General features: G+C 51.7%; 3 protein-coding genes across 3 annotated transcripts; all 3 read left to right on the top strand.

Moving 5' to 3' along the window:
* Positions 1 to 739: 739 nt before the first annotated feature.
* Positions 740 to 2,424, top strand: RIOX1 (ribosomal oxygenase 1; the record flags this gene model as incomplete). The annotated part of the gene is made up of 1 exon (XM_080618254.1): positions 740 to 2,424. One exon carries the CDS (start codon positions 740 to 742, stop codon positions 2,408 to 2,410), a length of 1,671 nt encoding a protein of 556 aa, XP_080474380.1. The 3' UTR covers positions 2,411 to 2,424.
* Positions 2,425 to 3,387: 963 nt separating this feature from the next.
* LOC308221267 (inositol 1,4,5-trisphosphate receptor-interacting protein-like 1) lies at positions 3,388 to 6,884 on the top strand (the record flags this gene model as incomplete). The annotated part of the gene is made up of 2 exons (XM_080618253.1): positions 3,388 to 3,460; positions 5,869 to 6,884. 2 exons carry the CDS (start codon positions 3,388 to 3,390, stop codon positions 6,882 to 6,884), a joined length of 1,089 nt encoding a protein of 362 aa, XP_080474379.1.
* A 5,919-nt stretch (positions 6,885 to 12,803) lies between these two features.
* On the top strand, positions 12,804 to 15,101 carry LOC308221266 (inositol 1,4,5-trisphosphate receptor-interacting protein-like 1; the record flags this gene model as incomplete). The annotated part of the gene is made up of 3 exons (XM_080618252.1): positions 12,804 to 12,893; positions 13,557 to 13,837; positions 14,066 to 15,101. 3 exons carry the CDS (start codon positions 12,804 to 12,806, stop codon positions 15,099 to 15,101), a joined length of 1,407 nt encoding a protein of 468 aa, XP_080474378.1.
* Positions 15,102 to 16,286: the final 1,185 nt, after the last annotated feature.

The following is a 16,286-nucleotide window of genomic DNA, read 5'->3' as shown; positions in this document are numbered from 1 at the left end:
GCTGGCAAAGCCTAAAACCTTCAAGACCTTAAATCGGAGGCTGAAGTGTTGTCTTACACATGTCTAAACCCCGGTGCCTCCAGCTAAAACCGTCATGGAACAAAGAGGACAATTTCCTGCTGGTCAAACAGGACAATTTCCTGCTTCTTTTGCTTTTCCCACATTTTTGTCTGCAAAGACTGTGCCGGCAGAACTCTGTCAGAAAAAAACCTCCAAAATGAAAACAGTTGTCATTGCATATACACAGTGCTTTTACAGCACGGTGATGGGGAGGAGGGATGGCACATCAGAATTGGCTCCATCCAACTTGAATTTCTACTCCTTGTGCAGCAGAACCTTATGAAATAGGTTTCACCTCCTCTCGTCTCATTAGGCTACAAAGTAACTGCGCGCTGTCCCGAAGCGCAGTCTGGCGATGCGCCTGCGGAGCAAGCTTTTCGTCCACGGGCTTAGAGGGTACTTCCAGAAGAGTTTTCCAAGCAGGGAGCGGATCCGTGTGGGATCGCCTCCCTTTTCCTTTTGCGGGGCGGAGGAAGGGAAGAAGCCTGGCATGTTTTCAGTGGGATGACGGTGAAACGCACGACCTTTTGTTCTACACAAGCACACAGCCAAAGCTCCCTCCGGTGGGCTGACGTTTCCTTCTTCCCGCGATCCCATTCTCGGACGCCCCGAGGCATCGACACGCACAGGCCCCGGCGGAAGCGTCCCGGTGGGGCGGGGCGGCACAGCGCAGGCGGCTATGGCGGCGGGCAGCGCGGCGGAGCGGCGGCGGCGCTTGGGCCGGCTCTCTGCGTTGTCCGTGTACCGGCAGGCGGCCGCGGCCGGGCGGCCCGAGCGTCCTCGTGCAGGCAGCAAGTGGGCCAAGGCGCGGCCGAGGCGCGGCGGGGCGGGAGGCGGCGGTCCGAAGCCGAAGGCCCCGCCTGAACCGAGTGCCTCCGCTCCCGTCAGCCGCGTGGAGCAGGCCAAGGCCCCGGCCCACAGCCCTGAAGCGAAGCGGCAGCGCGGCACAGCGGAGGGCTCGGGAGAAGGCGGCGGCGTGGCGGGGCTGCTGCGGCGGCTGGGGCAGCTGGACGACAGCCGCCAACGGGCGGCGGAGCTATTCCGGTGGCTGCTGGCCCCGGTGTCGCCGGTGGAGTTCGTGAGGCGGCACTGGGAGCGGGCGCCGCTGCTGCTGCGGCGGGGCGACCCCGGCTACTACGCGGGGCTCTTCTCCACGGCCGAGTTCGACGCGGCCCTGCGGGGCGGCGGAGTGCACTTCGGGAGCCACCTGGACGTGACCAGCTACGCCGAAGGGGTGCGGGAGACTCACAACCCATCTGGCCGGGCCCTGCCCGCAGTCGTGTGGGACTTCTACCAGAACGGCTGCTCCCTGCGGCTCCTCAGCCCTCAGACGTTTTCCGACACCGTCTGGCGCTTCCTCTCCATCCTGCAGGAGCACTTCGGTAGCATGGTGGGGGCCAACACATACCTCACACCGCCGGGGACGCAGGGCTTCGCCCCCCACTACGATGACATCGAGGCCTTCGTGCTGCAGCTGGAGGGCAAGAAACACTGGCGTGTCTACAGCCCTCGGGTGGACGCTGAAGTGCTGCCCCAGTTTTCCAGTGCGAACCTCACACAGGCTGAGCTTGGTGAGCCTATGCTGGAGACAGTGCTGGAGGCCGGGGACCTGCTGTACTTCCCCCGTGGCTTTATCCACCAGGGCGACTGCCTTCCTGATGCACACTCCCTCCACATCACTGTGTCTTCCTACCAGAGGAACTCCTGGGGGGACCTCCTGGAGAAGCTCCTGCCAGCTGCCCTGCACATGGCCCTGGAGGAGGACGTGGAGTTCCGGCAAGGGCTTCCCATGGACTACCTGGGATACATGGGGGTTGCCAACTCAGACAAAGTTGATGCTCGCCGAACAGCCTTTATGGAGAAGGTGCAGAGCCTGATAAAGAAACTTGTTGACTATGCACCCATTGATGCTGCCGTGGATCAGAGAGCCAAGTCCTTTCTTCATGACTGTCTCCCCCCAGTGCTTACACAAAGTGAAAAGCTGCAGAGTGTGTATGGCTTCCCAGCCAGGTGGCAAGATGGAGGGCCCTGCAATGTTGATATTCTGATGACAAAAGACACAGAAGTCCGTCTCCTCCACCATGGCATCATTAGATTGTGTAATGAAGAAGCAGGGGTGATGCTGTATTACACGACGGAAAACTCAAGAGTGTATCACAAGGAAGAACCCAAGTTTCTTGAGCTAGGTCCCGAGTATATAGACAGCATTGAATTTCTCCTGTCTTCCTATCCAAACCACATCAGTGTGGATGCCCTTCCATGTGCAACCTTGGAGGACAAGATATCTCTAGCCACGCTCCTGTTTGAGAAGGGCATTCTGACTACAAAGAAGCCTCTGGTAAAAATATAACTCCTTTTTTAGCAAAATAAATACACGTTTGTTTAGGAAGTGTTGTGTCTCATTCTTGCCTTGTGCCTGCTAGGTGTGAAGCAGCAGTTTAGATCACAGTATCTCATCTGGGGGCAGAAGGGCTCTGGCGTCAGTAGAGAAATCGGATGTTCTCATTAAAATGGGAGTGATTCTGCATGGCTGAGTGACTAGAGAAGGGAAGTGCTTAAATTTTTATTTTTTCCTTTCAATAGCCGTATTACTACGCTCTAGGTAACTTCAGGAAGCTAGTGAACTTTCTTGCAGTCATCTGTGTTTACACAGTGTTGTAGTGCAGCCTGCCCTACTGCAGGAAGTACTTGCTTTACTCACAGGCAAATGTGGTGATGATCACTGTTCTGTGTGCCTGTGCCTGTACTGCATGACACATTCAGCGTGCCCTTCAGGCCTGTGCTGTGCTGCAAACACCTGTTGGCCACGGGAAAAACTCAGCCAACTCCTCTAAAAGTGGAGGTGGCAGGCAGCTCCTGCTCAGTGACAGTGATTACACCACCTGCATAGCCATGTCCTTGCTGAACAGTGCAGCAAGATATTCTCTTGTGAACGGGAGCTGCTGCCTTTGAAATGCTTCAGGATCTGTCCATTTTCAGTCTGATAATTGCAAGTGATAGAATAACCTCTCCCACTGGTTTTCCCACAGCAGCCCCTAGTAAGGAAATTATTAGTCCTTTCAAGTTAAATGGTTGTCGTGGTTTAAGCCTAGCCGGTAACTCAGAACCACACAGCCACTCACTCACTCCCCCCTTTTTCTCCCCACTCTGGGCTGGATGGGTAGGAGAATCAAAAGAATGTAAATCCCATGGGTTGAGATAAGAACAGTCCAATAACTAAATAATAATAATAATAATAATATTAATAATAGGGGAAGTAACAAGGGAAGAGAATATAAAACCTAAAAAGGGAAGAGGAAAGAAGCTCCCGAACAATAAACACGAGTAATGCACAATGTAATTGCCTACCACCTGCAGACCAATAGCCAGGGCCACCTTAGCAGTGATCTGGCCCTTCCAGGTAACTCCCCCCAGTTTCTATGCTGGGCATGATGTGCTGTGGTATGGAATACCCCTTTGGCTAGTTCAGGTCAGGTATCCTGTCTCTGCTCCCTCCCAACTTCTTGTGCCCCTCATCACTGGCAAAGCAGGAGAGACTGAAAAGTCCTTGATCGGGGTAAGTATTACTTAGTAACAACTGAAACCATTGGTGTGTTATCAGCATTTTTCTCAGACTAACACCAAAACACAGTGGTGCACCAGCTACTAAGAAAAACAACTGTTAGAGCTGAACCCAGGACAATGTTGTACCCTCCAATATGGGAGTTTTCATGCTGGGTGCACAAAGTTTCATATCAGGATCTAACAAGTTAGATGTATACACACCTAGCTGTGTGGCCAGTTCCCATACTGACAAGCCTCAGCTATACTTTTCCACAATGCTGTTGTATCATTGCAGTCATCAGGTGGCGGATATTCTGTCTTCAAAGTCTCCCAAAGCCATGCTCGCAAGGAGCAGGCTGCATTACCCTGTGCTCCTCTGAGCTGCTGGGTCATCAGGGGTTTGTGAGATGGCACCCATGCACTCTAATTCTTTAGGATTTAAGTGTACACTATTTCCTCCAAAGTCCCATGCTTGCAACAACCAGTGTGCCAGCCTTTACCCCCTCTTTTGCCTATATGCTTTCGCTAAATCTTGAAGCACACCACCAGACCCCTGGGGACCCCTTTGCTTTCTGAATCATAGAACTTATTCCAATTGCAAGAATGTTTAATAGAATCATAGAAAGGTTTGTGTTGGAAGGGACCTTAAAACTCATCTAGATCCAACCTCCCTGCAGGGCAGGGACACCTTCCACCAGACCAAGTTGCTCAAAGCCCCATCCAGCCTGGCCTTGAACACTGCCAGGGATGGAGCAGGCACAGCCTCTCTGGGCAACTTGTGCCAGTGTCTCACCACCCTCATAGTGAAGAATTTTTCCCTAATATCTAAACTAAATCTACCCTTTTTCAGTTTAAAACCAGTACCCATTGTTCTGTCACTACATGCCCTTATAAAACATCCCTCTCCAGATTTCTTGTAGGTCCCCTTTAGGCACTGGAAGGCTGTTATAAGCTCTCCCTGGAACCTTCTTTCTCCAGGCCGAACAAGCCCAACTCAGCTTGTCTTCATAGGAGAGGTGCTCCAGCTATCACCAGCGGCTGGACAGGAATGCTATTGCCACATTCATCCTCTGATCCCTCTGTCTACTCATTATCACCAAACGATCAGCAGTCCTCATTGCACCATTCATTCCCCTTGTGGAAAAATAACTGTTGGTGGGGGAGCGAGAGTAAACTGGAGGTAACTGACGTCTAACAGAAGTTGTATTCTTATCGAAACCTTTTTAAGGTAAAATGCAGTTGCCACTTTCAGATCAGTTGGTATGCACGGAAGCTACTCCACCATGGTTCTCTAGGCAACACAACCTGCTATCCTAGAGGAGCAATGGAGGGTGAAGTGAAGTGGAGACCTGCAACCAGGTTCTGTTGTACTCCCTGCAGGACTGAGAACTTGATGGTACCATACAACTGATAAGCCACACAGCAGCTGTCAAATGGGAAATATAAGAGAATATGTCCATTGCAGAGCCAACAACTTTGACAAAATAATTTTCCTTAGGAGAACCTTGCTCATTATAATCTCATAATAGTAACACACACCTCCATCCCAAAGTTACCCGACTCCAAGGTAAGAACACCCCTCACTGAGCATGTGCTTTATATATTTATCGGCTATATCTTGAGACAACTTTACACAAATCAATAATAAATGAGTATAGGACTAGAGTCACTCAAGATCCACCTGAGAGTAACAAAAAGTATAAAAGTGAATGGGGGGGGATGGACATAAGGAAAACTTCATCGTGACTTCTGGGATCAGTCAGGCTGAGCCTGTCTTCAACCCCATAGGGACTCCTACAGGTTAAGAACTTTATATCGTACACATTCGATAACTAATTAACACGAGCTGTTATTAGTGCGTACAGTCTGGTGTCTATCAATTCAAACTGTTTTTTCCAGACAGTCACTATCATTGCCAATCACGAATGTTAACATGTCACAATTTTATATTAATAGAGAGTGTTATTCTGTAAACTCTTAATATTACTTCTTTGTGAAACAGGTTGGACCGGTGGGATGAGGCCAACTGCATGAGATTCAACAAGACTCAGTACTGATGATGCTGTCTACAAACTGCTAGTCCTTGTGGAGTCGGACTCCACTGGTGGCTCAAGAAAAGGAACCATAAGGAGGAAAAAGACACTGAGAGTCAGAGAGATTTTTGGATGTATTTTTCAAAGGGCATACAGCATTCAGGGCACAAACTGCACTAAAAGAGCGAGTTGGTGTTGTGGCTGGTGGACAATCTCCTCCATACTTGCCAAGAGCAATTGTCAAAAATTTTCTTCCCAGTGCTGGAACAATCCATCAGGGTGGACAGTGCCTTTGAAGGCTGGAGTCCCCATGAAGATGATGCTGTCTACCGTCTGCTTGTGCCCCTGAAGCCCCCCCGTGGGCACGCCTTCCACTTGGAGGCGGGCACCGTGGGCCAGATGCTGGTGGACTCCTGCATCCGTGTGGAACTGGTGTGCACATGCACGACTGAGGAGACAGTCGGGGACATGCTGTGCTTCCTTCACCACCCCGAGGAGGCGCTGAGGGAGAATCAGAAGCCCAGCCTCCTACACACCCTCTGCACCAGCTCCTACCTAGATGTCCAGAAGACTGCCCTATGGTTCCAGGACTTTGTGAGGTCAGCCTGGGAGTTCGTGCCTCAGTCACATCAATACAGTATGAAGGTGCTGCCCTCCAGCCGCTCCTGCAAGCTGCAGCTGACACATGTCTCTGGGAGAACCTTGCTCGTTGAGATGATGCTTGGCGTGCAGCAAGGCGACTCAGACATCTTTGCGAGCAGCCAGGCTACAGAGGCTGTCTGCACCCCAAGCACAACATGGCCATTGAGCTTCAGTGTGGCAGAGGCGAAGTTCTTCCGGTTGATGGCCAGGGAGGTCCCACATGACAGCTTCCACCTCAACTGCCTGCAGTTCTGCACCCGTATGCTGATGGGCACAGGATTTTCCAGCTATGCCTTTAAGACAATAGTGATGCACCTCCTGACTACCATGCCCCTGGCAGGCTGGCGCAGGACGGATTTCCTTCTGCGGCTGGAAGACATCATGCGGTACCTGCGTTGCTGCCTGGAGGAGAAACGACTCAACCACTTCTTCTTTGGTAATGAGACCATTCCCGAAGAGATCATCTTGCCTCCAGCCTTGCAAACAGCTGAGCCGCTCAACCTCTTGCAGGACTTGGCACAGGATCCCGCTGCTCATGAGCAGGCAATGAGTGAGTTCAGGGAGCTGCAGTTTCGGCTTAGAAGACAGCTCTTCAACTGGCACTGAAAGTGGTCTTCATGCAGAAAGCTGTATTTGCAGAGTTCACAGCCGAGGACAGATGACCACCTCCTACAGGAGGCAAATAAAGGACAGAATGTAGGACACTGCAAAGAAAAGAACAATCCCATGCAGCTGACCTCTGCCAGGAGCCTTTTCCTCTCGTTCGGCGGGTAGCAACAAAGACGACTTTCTCCCTGCTTTCTCCTCTCACTGGACGCAGCCAGAATGGCATTTCACATACGTCCAGATACTATTGCTGGCAGCTCTGGCTGCGCGGGGACAAAGCGGGAGGCACCATTGACCGCTATCCTCTGCATGCAACCATTCAGCCAATTCCTCACCCACCGAACAGTCCACCCATCACGTCCGTATCTCTCCAATTTAGAGAAGGATTTTGTGGAGCCTTTTTGTCAAAGGCTTTACAGAAGTCCAGACAGACAACATCCTTAGCCCTTCCTTTGTCCACTGACGTAGTAACTCCATCATAGAAGGCCACTAGGTTGGTCAAGCAGGACTTGCCCTTGGTGAAACTGCGCTGGCTGTCTTGAATCACCTCCCTGTCCTCCATGTGTCTTAGCATAGCTCCTAGAAGGATCTGTTTCGTGCTCTTCCCAGGCACAGAGGTGAGGCTGACAGGTTCGTAGTTCCCAGGATCCTCCTTTCTACCTTTTTGAAAACTGGTTGTGATATTGCCCTTTTTCCAGTCACCAGGGACCTTACCTGACAGCCGTGACTTCTCAAATATCACGGAGAGTGGTTGGCAACTACATCAGCCAATTCCCTCAGGACTCTGGCATGGATCTCGTCAGGTCCTATAGACTTCCGTATGTTCAGGTTCCTCAAAAGGTCACAAAACCTGATCTTCACTTACAGTGGGAGAGATCTTGCTCTCCAAGTTCCTGCCTTGCAGTTCACCCACTCTAGAGGTGTGGGGAGAGAGCCTGCCGTTGAAAACTGAGGCAAAAAAGGTTGTTGAACACTTCAGCCTTCTCCTTGTCCAGTGTTACCAGTTCACCATTCTTGCTCATTGGTGGGCGGCGGGGAGAGGAAGGGGGCACCCTTTCTTTGACCTTCCTGTTCTGGTTGACATACCTGTAGAAGCCCTTATTATTAGTCTTTGCAAGTTCTACTTTGCCAAGTTCTACTCCAGCTGCGTCTTGGCCTTCCTGATCCTATCTCTGCACAAGCGGGCAGTGTCCCTATACTCTTCCCAGGATACCTGTCCCTGCTTCTGCTGCCCGTGCATTTCCATCTTGCCCTTTAGTTTGACCAGAAGGTCTTGACTCAGCCGTGCTGGCCTCTTGCCTTCCTTACTCGATTTCTTACACTCAGGGATCGTGAGCTCTTGTGCTTCATGGAAAGCATCCTTAAAGATCTGCTAGCTCTGTTCTGCTCCCTTGTCCCTGAGGGCAGTTTCCCAGTTAGTCCGATTGACTAAGTAATTCAAGAACTGGAAGTTGGCTTCTGAAGCTGGAAAGTTCGTGGCTGCAACCTCCACAAGTGCAGGATCACTGCAGCCCAGGCTGCAGGTGAGCTCACCTGCACTGGTGACCATCAGGTCCAGGGTCACATTCCCCCTGGCAGGGCTCTCTATAGCCTGGCTTAAGAACTTCTCCTGAATGCACTCCAGGAGTCTCCTGGGTTGCCTGCAGCTCTTCGTGCTGCTTTTCCAGCAGATGTCTTTGTTCATGAGCTAGCGGGGCTCACTGATAGAGCATCATGTTTACATGATGGGGGAGGGGAGCAGTATCAAGCTTCCCCATGACAAGCTGTGGGACAAGATGCCAAGGTTAGGGGGCAGCGTGCTAGTGAGAACCTGCAGCTGGTGGCTCCAAGACATGTTGGTCACGCTGGAGCACACTTGAAATCGCACGAAGAAGGGGCACCTGATGTAATACGAGCCAACAGGGAAACACCAGCGAAACACTCTGAAGGAATTAAGAACCATTCCTCTAAGAAAGTGACGAGACTGACAGCCCAGCTGAAGTGCCTCTACAGCAGTGCAAGCAGTACGGGCAACAAACAGGAGGAGCTGGAAGACACCATGAAGCTAGAGAGCTATGACCTGGTGGCCATTACTGAAACATGACAGCTTCATGGAGCAGGGATAAGCACCTGGGCAAAAATGTTGCAGCGATATGAAAGGGAAATTCGAACGTCAGCATCAAATCCTTAGACACCTTTGAGAGAGTTTCCTGGTTTTCCAGTCCTTTAGGGCCAGGCGGCGAGCTCATGCAGAGCTTGCTCAGACCTTATTTACATGAGTAGCTTGCAGGGGGGACAGCATGTATGCTATCAGCACCTAGCTGCTGCAAATTACCAGCAGAATCTTACAGCAGAAACCCGCGCAAAAGCAGGCTTTTTGTTTCAACTCATGTGCCAAAAAATGGCACATGTCAGCTTCTTTAGCTTCCAGGAGATGGCGCGCGCCATCCTCTGAGCATCGTACTGCCTGTTTCGGTGGACATCTGCAGCGCACAAGGCTGCTCGCTCATCACGCTCAGTCAGACTTTGATACGGAGCTTGTTTTCACGTGATTTCCCTACTCCACAAACCACTGTGCTGCCTTTGCATGTGTTGCTGCTTTGGAGCTGGGCTGAGCAAAGATGGTGGTGTCAGCCCAAAGAGAGATGAAGTGATCTTTGAGGAATTTCTTTATCACCATCCTGCGTAAATAGAGATTAGAGGCAGAATGCTTTCCTTATAGCTGGGAGCTGCTTCTGCAAACAGAAGGGAATACAGTGCTAGGCAGTATTACGTAGCCAGCTTCAAGAACACTGCTGCAAAACGTGGGGAAGTGGACCCAGCATAGCACGCAGGTAAAGTGAGAACGGCAGTGCTGCTCTGTCTGCAGTGCATTCTCCCGGTGGCAATGCCTTGCGGACCAGCAAGGCACCAAGCCCACATAGTTGAGCCTCTCAGCAGCGTTGATGTGCTCCCTGCAGGGCATTGTTTGTCCCCTAGGTGGAGGTGTCTGTAGGCGGTGGAGTTCAGGAGCCCTGAGGTGGTCCTTAACATACAGAGGAGATCAAACAGGAGCCCAAGATGTGCTGGAAGTTGACTATATTTGAAGTGTCAGTTCTGACTGCTGTCTGAGATACACCGATTTTATTTCAGGGAATGGCTAATTCTGTGCACCTGGCTTTGAATTCTCATCAGAAGAGGTGAGTTCTGTGTGACATAGGAGAGTAGGTTCCTCTATTTCATAGTTGTGTTCTTCCTCGCAAGCAGTCCTTGAAAAGCATGCGGAGCAGAGTAAAATAAAATAGTGTTCATAACTGGTAATGAAAAACTACTCCTACCCCAAAAGAGAGAACAGTAACGTTTCCCACAGTTCGAGGTGCAGGCGTTTGACAGAGCAGGTCCTGCTACGTGCTTGGATGGCACCCAGCCCGTGTGTCACTGCTGCTTACCCTGTAAGTACTGATTTCCCAATGGCAACAACTGCTGTACAGTACAGAACAGTTAAAGAACTGCTCTCGAAAAAACACCAAAAACAAAAAACACAACCCAAACCCACACGCATGCCTCTACTTCTGCAGCATTCCTGAGACAAGGCTGTATTTTTACCACCTGCAAAACCAGCTACATCTGCTGTACATCTGAGCTATAACTGGAATCCCGACTCCCTCATTACACCCTCCATCAGAGAAGCAAGCCAACTTCTCTGGGGCATAATCTAAATTCTACCCAGTTTCATGGCTTTCCCAAGAAAAAGGTAACAGCCTGGTGCATGAAGTTGGATGAGAGTCTAGCCTGGCTCAGCTGCTGCAAGAGGATCCACTGCATGCATAAGTTAATCCTTCCTAAAGGTCTGCCTGGGCCACAGGCATCCACTGCTGCCATGGATGATCCCTGTTAAAAACCATCTCCCTCATTTTAGACTCTTCCAGCACACAGCAGGTTTGAAGTAATGAGCTTTCTCCCTCCACCTGCCTCCTGTGGCCTTGGGTGCTGAGCAAAAACTGTCCTCCTGCAGCGCTCTGGCCACCAAGGGAGTGGAATCTCTTGCACAGCTCCCAGCAAGTCCGCCAGAAATGCCTTTCTTTCTTCACCCCATCCGCCAGATCTATTGCGTTGCAAAGCCGCACCCAAAAGACCTTGCAGGCCAGGGCTGGGTACCTCTGCTGTCTCAGTTACCTGCGGTTTGGTTCGACTGGTGAGAAAAGCTTCAAAATCCCCAAGAGGAGAGCAAAGCTCCGAGTCAGACTTAAGACCAAGTCCTCTGCATGCTGAATAAGGCACACATCAATTCACGGTGGAAAGCTGCAACAGCTCTCCACGGGCCCCCTCTTACCACTCATGGGAGCTTGCTCTCCCGCCAAGGTGCCCTAACATCAAATACGTAATGAAGCGTATGCTACAAATATGTTTTGTAGTGTATTTTTTTCAGGAAGATAATTTCTGCACCCTCTGACTTCAAAGGAAAATACCGGAGACCAGGGAAATGAGGCCAATGCTGTGCTTTGCTGGTCCAATGAGAGCAGGAGAAACGTTTCTCAGTTCTGTTGCATCTGTTAATGGAGTTCAATTAAGCTGCCAGAAATTATAAGCATTTAGAGGCACATAAGCCATCACTCCTCACTACCAGACAAAATCTTTGTCATGTCAGTGGTCATAAATCACAGCGATTGTATTTTGGAAGTGTTATGCACTGCAACTCATCACCAGGGCTTAATTCAGCTTCCCTTGGGGCACCATTGTACCTGGTAGGCCCAGGTATTGCTGGTACACAAGAAACGAGTATTTGGGGGTATACCAATTATGTCTGCTTTGACCAAATAAAAATAAAAAATAATAACTAAAAAAAAAGTTTCCCTCTGAAATGGACTGAAGGTTGCAAGTGGGAGGCTGGCTGAAAATCAAAGGTTCCGTTCCTGTGAAAAAGTCAGGTTCTTTAAACACTTGGTTTGATACCAAATCAGGGCAAGAAAAGTGAAAATACGCCTGTTTTCAACAGAGCAGTATTGTCACAAAGTTCTGGGCACATTTAAGCCTTCCAACCCTGCTCAGTTTGCAGCATATGGGCTGTTCATTGCAATATTGGTCCCAAAGGGGTTTTGCTCCCGTTTTTTGCCCAGGCTTAGGCAGTATCTTATACAATGTACCCAAATAAAAGGCAACTCAGGTGGAGACTGACTAACAATCAAACCCACAGCAGCTAAAAGCAACTGGCCAAACTGAAATGGTGAAGCCTGAAATGACCCAATGGCGAAAAAAAGGTTTATTTTCAGGTTAAGATAAGGAATGGGAAAATGTCTGCAGAAATGGCACCATCCCACAGGATGTATCTGTTTGCAGCAACAGGCGCTTCATAGGATCACAGAACGGTTGGGGTTTGAAGGGAGCACCGAGGGTCATCTAGTCCAAGCTTCCTGCTCAAGCAGGGTCACCTAAAGCACATTACTCATGATTGTGTCCAGACGGCTCTTGAATATCTCCAGGGAAGGACACTCCACAACCTCCCTGGGCAACCTTATTCCAATGCGCAGTCACCCTCACAGTAAAGAAGCTCATCCTCATGTTCACATGTTTTAGTTTGTGCCCGTTGCCCCTCCTCCTGTCACCTGGTGCCACAGAGAAGACTCTAGCCCCATCCTCCTGACACCCTCTCTTCAGATATTGTACACATTGATCAGTTTCCCCCTGAGCCTTCTCTTCTCTAGGCTGTGCAGACCCAGCTCCCTCCGCCTTTCCTTATGTGAGAGATGCTCCAGATCCTTAATAATTCTGGTAGACCTTCGCTGGACTTGCTCCAGCAGCTCCATGTCTCTCTTGTACTGGAGAGCCCAGAACTGGACACGGTACTTCAGCTGAGGCCTCACCAGCTCTGAGTAGAGAGGGAGAATTACCTCCCTCAACCTGCTGATAATGCTCACCCTAAATGCACCCTAGGATACAGTTGGCCTTCGTAGCCCCAAGGGCATGCCGCTGGCTCACGGACAACCTGCTGTCCACCAGTACCCTCAGGTCCCTCACTACAGAGCTGCTTTCCAGCAGGACAGCCCACAGCCTGTACTGGTGCATGGGGTTATTCCTCCCCAGACGGAGGACCCTGCACTGGCCTTTGTTGAGTTTTAAAAGGTTCTTTGCGAGTACTGTGAGCAGCTTTGGGCTCCACAAGGGGAGAAGGATCTAAGGATGTTACTCAGTGCCGGGTCCTGCACTTGGGCAACGACAACCCCATGCAGCAGCACAGGCGCGGGGAAGGTTGGCTGGAAGGGGCCACAGAAGGATAAAGGCCGGGGCTGGAGGGCCTGCGATGCGATGCGATGCGGCGCCTGTGACAGCACTGGGGACGCGTCACAATGGGGGATGGTTATGAGGGGGCCAGCAGGCAGCACTGCCCCAGGACAGCCTGGGCCAGGGGTGAGTGCGCACGCAGGGGGCAGGCTGGGCTGGACGAGGGCCGGGGCAGAAACCTGGGCCCCTGGGGGTGGGTGCTCACCCTGCATCGAGGCCCTGGCTGCGAGCGCCTTGGGCAGGGCACGCTGCTGCTGCCACCAGGCCTGGGCGCAGGCCTTGCTGCCTCCCAGCTGCCTCGTCCCCTTCTCCTGCCTGTCCCCAGCTCCCTGCGGCTCCCGTCCCCGCTCCCCACGCTGCCGCCTCCCTCCCTGCCTCTTTCCTTCCCTCCTTCCTTCCCTCCCAGCCCCACTGAATTCCTTCTCTCTCCTGCAGGCCACGGCTGTCACAAACCTCTTTGTGTGGGTACTGCAAATTCTCACCCTGAAGGTGCCCGTGGTCATGGATGAGCCAGATGAAACCACACCTGACCGCATGCAGCAGCCTTTGGGGCTGCTGAACCAGGAGATGGTTTGGCCGCTGCAGGAGGTGGAGCAGCTGAGCCAGGAGAAGAGCAAGGGGCAGAGTTATGTGGTCTGGAGAACCCTGCTCTTTGCCTTGCAGCACTGGCAATTGGGTCTGATTGCTGGCGTCCTGCTCCTCCTGAGTGTCGGACTGTACTGGTGGCTCAGGAAAAGGAGCCATGAGGAGGACAGCAGCAGTGATGAGGAGAGCTCTAGCTCTGAGGAGGAAGAGCAGGAGGAGGCAGAGGAGGAGGAGGAAGAGAACGAAGGAGAGGATGCTGATGGCGAGAGAGATGTGGGCAGTTATTTTGCAAGGCGCATTAGGTGGTCAGTGCAGAAACTGCACGACGAGAACCCTTTGGTGTTCCTGCTGGTGGATAGCCTCCTCCACACTTGTCGACAGCTCTTGTCAAGTAGTTCCTTCCCGGTGCTAGAAGCAGCCATCAGGGTGGACAGTGCCTTTGAAGGCTGGAGTCCCCATGAAGATGATGCTGTCTACCGTCTGCTTGTGCCCCTGAAGCCCCCCCGTGGGCACGCCTTCCACCTGGAGGCGGGCACCGTGGGCCAGATGCTGGTGGACTCCTGCATCCGTGTGGAACTGGTGTGCACATGCACGACTGAGGAGACAGTCGGGGACATGCTGTGCTTCCTTCACCACCCCGAGGAGGCGCTGAGGGAGAATCAGAAGCCCAGCCTCCTACACACCCTCTGCACCAGCTCCTACCTAGATGTCCAGAAGACTGCCCTATGGTTCCAGGACTTTGTGAGGTCAGCCTGGGAGTTCGTGCCTCAGTCACATCAATACAGTATGAAGGTGCTGCCCTCCAGCCGCTCCTGCAAGCTGCAGCTGACACATGTCTCTGGGAGAACCTTGCTCGTTGAGATGATGCTTGGCGTGCAGCAAGGCGACTCAGACATCTTTGCGAGCAGCCAGGCTACAGAGGCTGTCTGCACCCCAAGCACAACATGGCCATTGAGCTTCAGTGTGGCAGAGGCGAAGTTCTTCCGGTTGATGGCCAGGGAGGTCCCACATGACAGCTTCCACCTCAACTGCCTGCAGTTCTGCACCCGTATGCTGATGGGCACAGGATTTTCCAGCTATGCCTTTAAGACAATAGTGATGCACCTCCTGACTACCATGCCCCTGGCAGGCTGGCGCAGGACGGATTTCCTTCTGCGGCTGGAAGACATCATGCGGTACCTGCGTTGCTGCCTGGAGGAGAAACGACTCAACCACTTCTTCTTTGGTAATGAGACCATTCCCGAAGAGATCATCTTGCCTCCAGCCTTGCAAACAGCTGAGCCGCTCAACCTCTTGCAGGACTTGGCACAGGATCCCGCTGCTCATGAGCAGGCAATGAGTGAGTTCAGGGAGCTGCAGTTTCGGCTTAGAAGACAGCTCTTCAACTGGCACTGAAAGTGGTCTTCATGCAGAAAGCTGTATTTGCAGAGTTCACAGCCGAGGACAGATGACCACCTCCTACAGGAGGCAAATAAAGGACAGAATGTAGGACACTGCAAAGAAAAGAACAATCCCATGCAGCTGACCTCTGCCAGGAGCCTTTTCCTCTCGTTCGGCGGGTAGCAACAAAGACGACTTTCTCCCTGCTTTCTCCTCTCACTGGACGCAGCCAGAATGGCATTTCACATACGTCCAGATACTATTGCTGGCAGCTCTGGCTGCGCGGGGACAAAGCGGGAGGCACCATTGACCGCTATCCTCTGCATGCAACCATTCAGCCAATTCCTCACCCACCGAACAGTCCACCCATCACGTCCGTATCTCTCCAATTTAGAGAAGGATTTTGTGGAGCCTTTTTGTCAAAGGCTTTACAGAAGTCCAGACAGACAACATCCTTAGCCCTTCCTTTGTCCACTGACGTAGTAACTCCATCATAGAAGGCCACTAGGTTGGTCAAGCAGGACTTGCCCTTGGTGAAACTGCGCTGGCTGTCTTGAATCACCTCCCTGTCCTCCATGTGTCTTAGCATAGCTCCTAGAAGGATCTGTTTCGTGCTCTTCCCAGGCACAGAGGTGAGGCTGACAGGTTCGTAGTTCCCAGGATCCTCCTTTCTACCTTTTTGAAAACTGGTTGTGATATTGCCCTTTTTCCAGTCACCAGGGACCTTACCTGACAGCCGTGACTTCTCAAATATCACGGAGAGTGGTTGGCAACTACATCAGCCAATTCCCTCAGGACTCTGGCATGGATCTCGTCAGGTCCTATAGACTTCCGTATGTTCAGGTTCCTCAAAAGGTCACAAAACCTGATCTTCACTTACAGTGGGAGAGATCTTGCTCTCCAAGTTCCTGCCTTGCAGTTCACCCACTCTAGAGGTGTGGGGAGAGAGCCTGCCGTTGAAAACTGAGGCAAAAAAGGTTGTTGAACACTTCAGCCTTCTCCTTGTCCAGTGTTACCAGTTCACCATTCTTGCTCATTGGCGGGCGGCGGGGAGAGGAAGGGGGCACCCTTTCTTTGACCTTCCTGTTCTGGTTGACATACCTGTAGAAGCCCTTATTATTAGTCTTTGCAAGTTCTACTTTGCCAAGTTCTACTCCAGCTGCGTCTTGGCCTTCCTGATCCTATCTCTGCACAAGCGGG

The sequence above is a fragment of the Psittacula echo genome, assembly GCF_963264785.1.
Source record: "Psittacula echo genome assembly, chromosome: 5".
Classification (NCBI taxonomy): domain Eukaryota; kingdom Metazoa; phylum Chordata; class Aves; order Psittaciformes; family Psittacidae; genus Psittacula; species Psittacula echo.
This window is presented reverse-complemented; position numbering and strand designations above follow the sequence as displayed.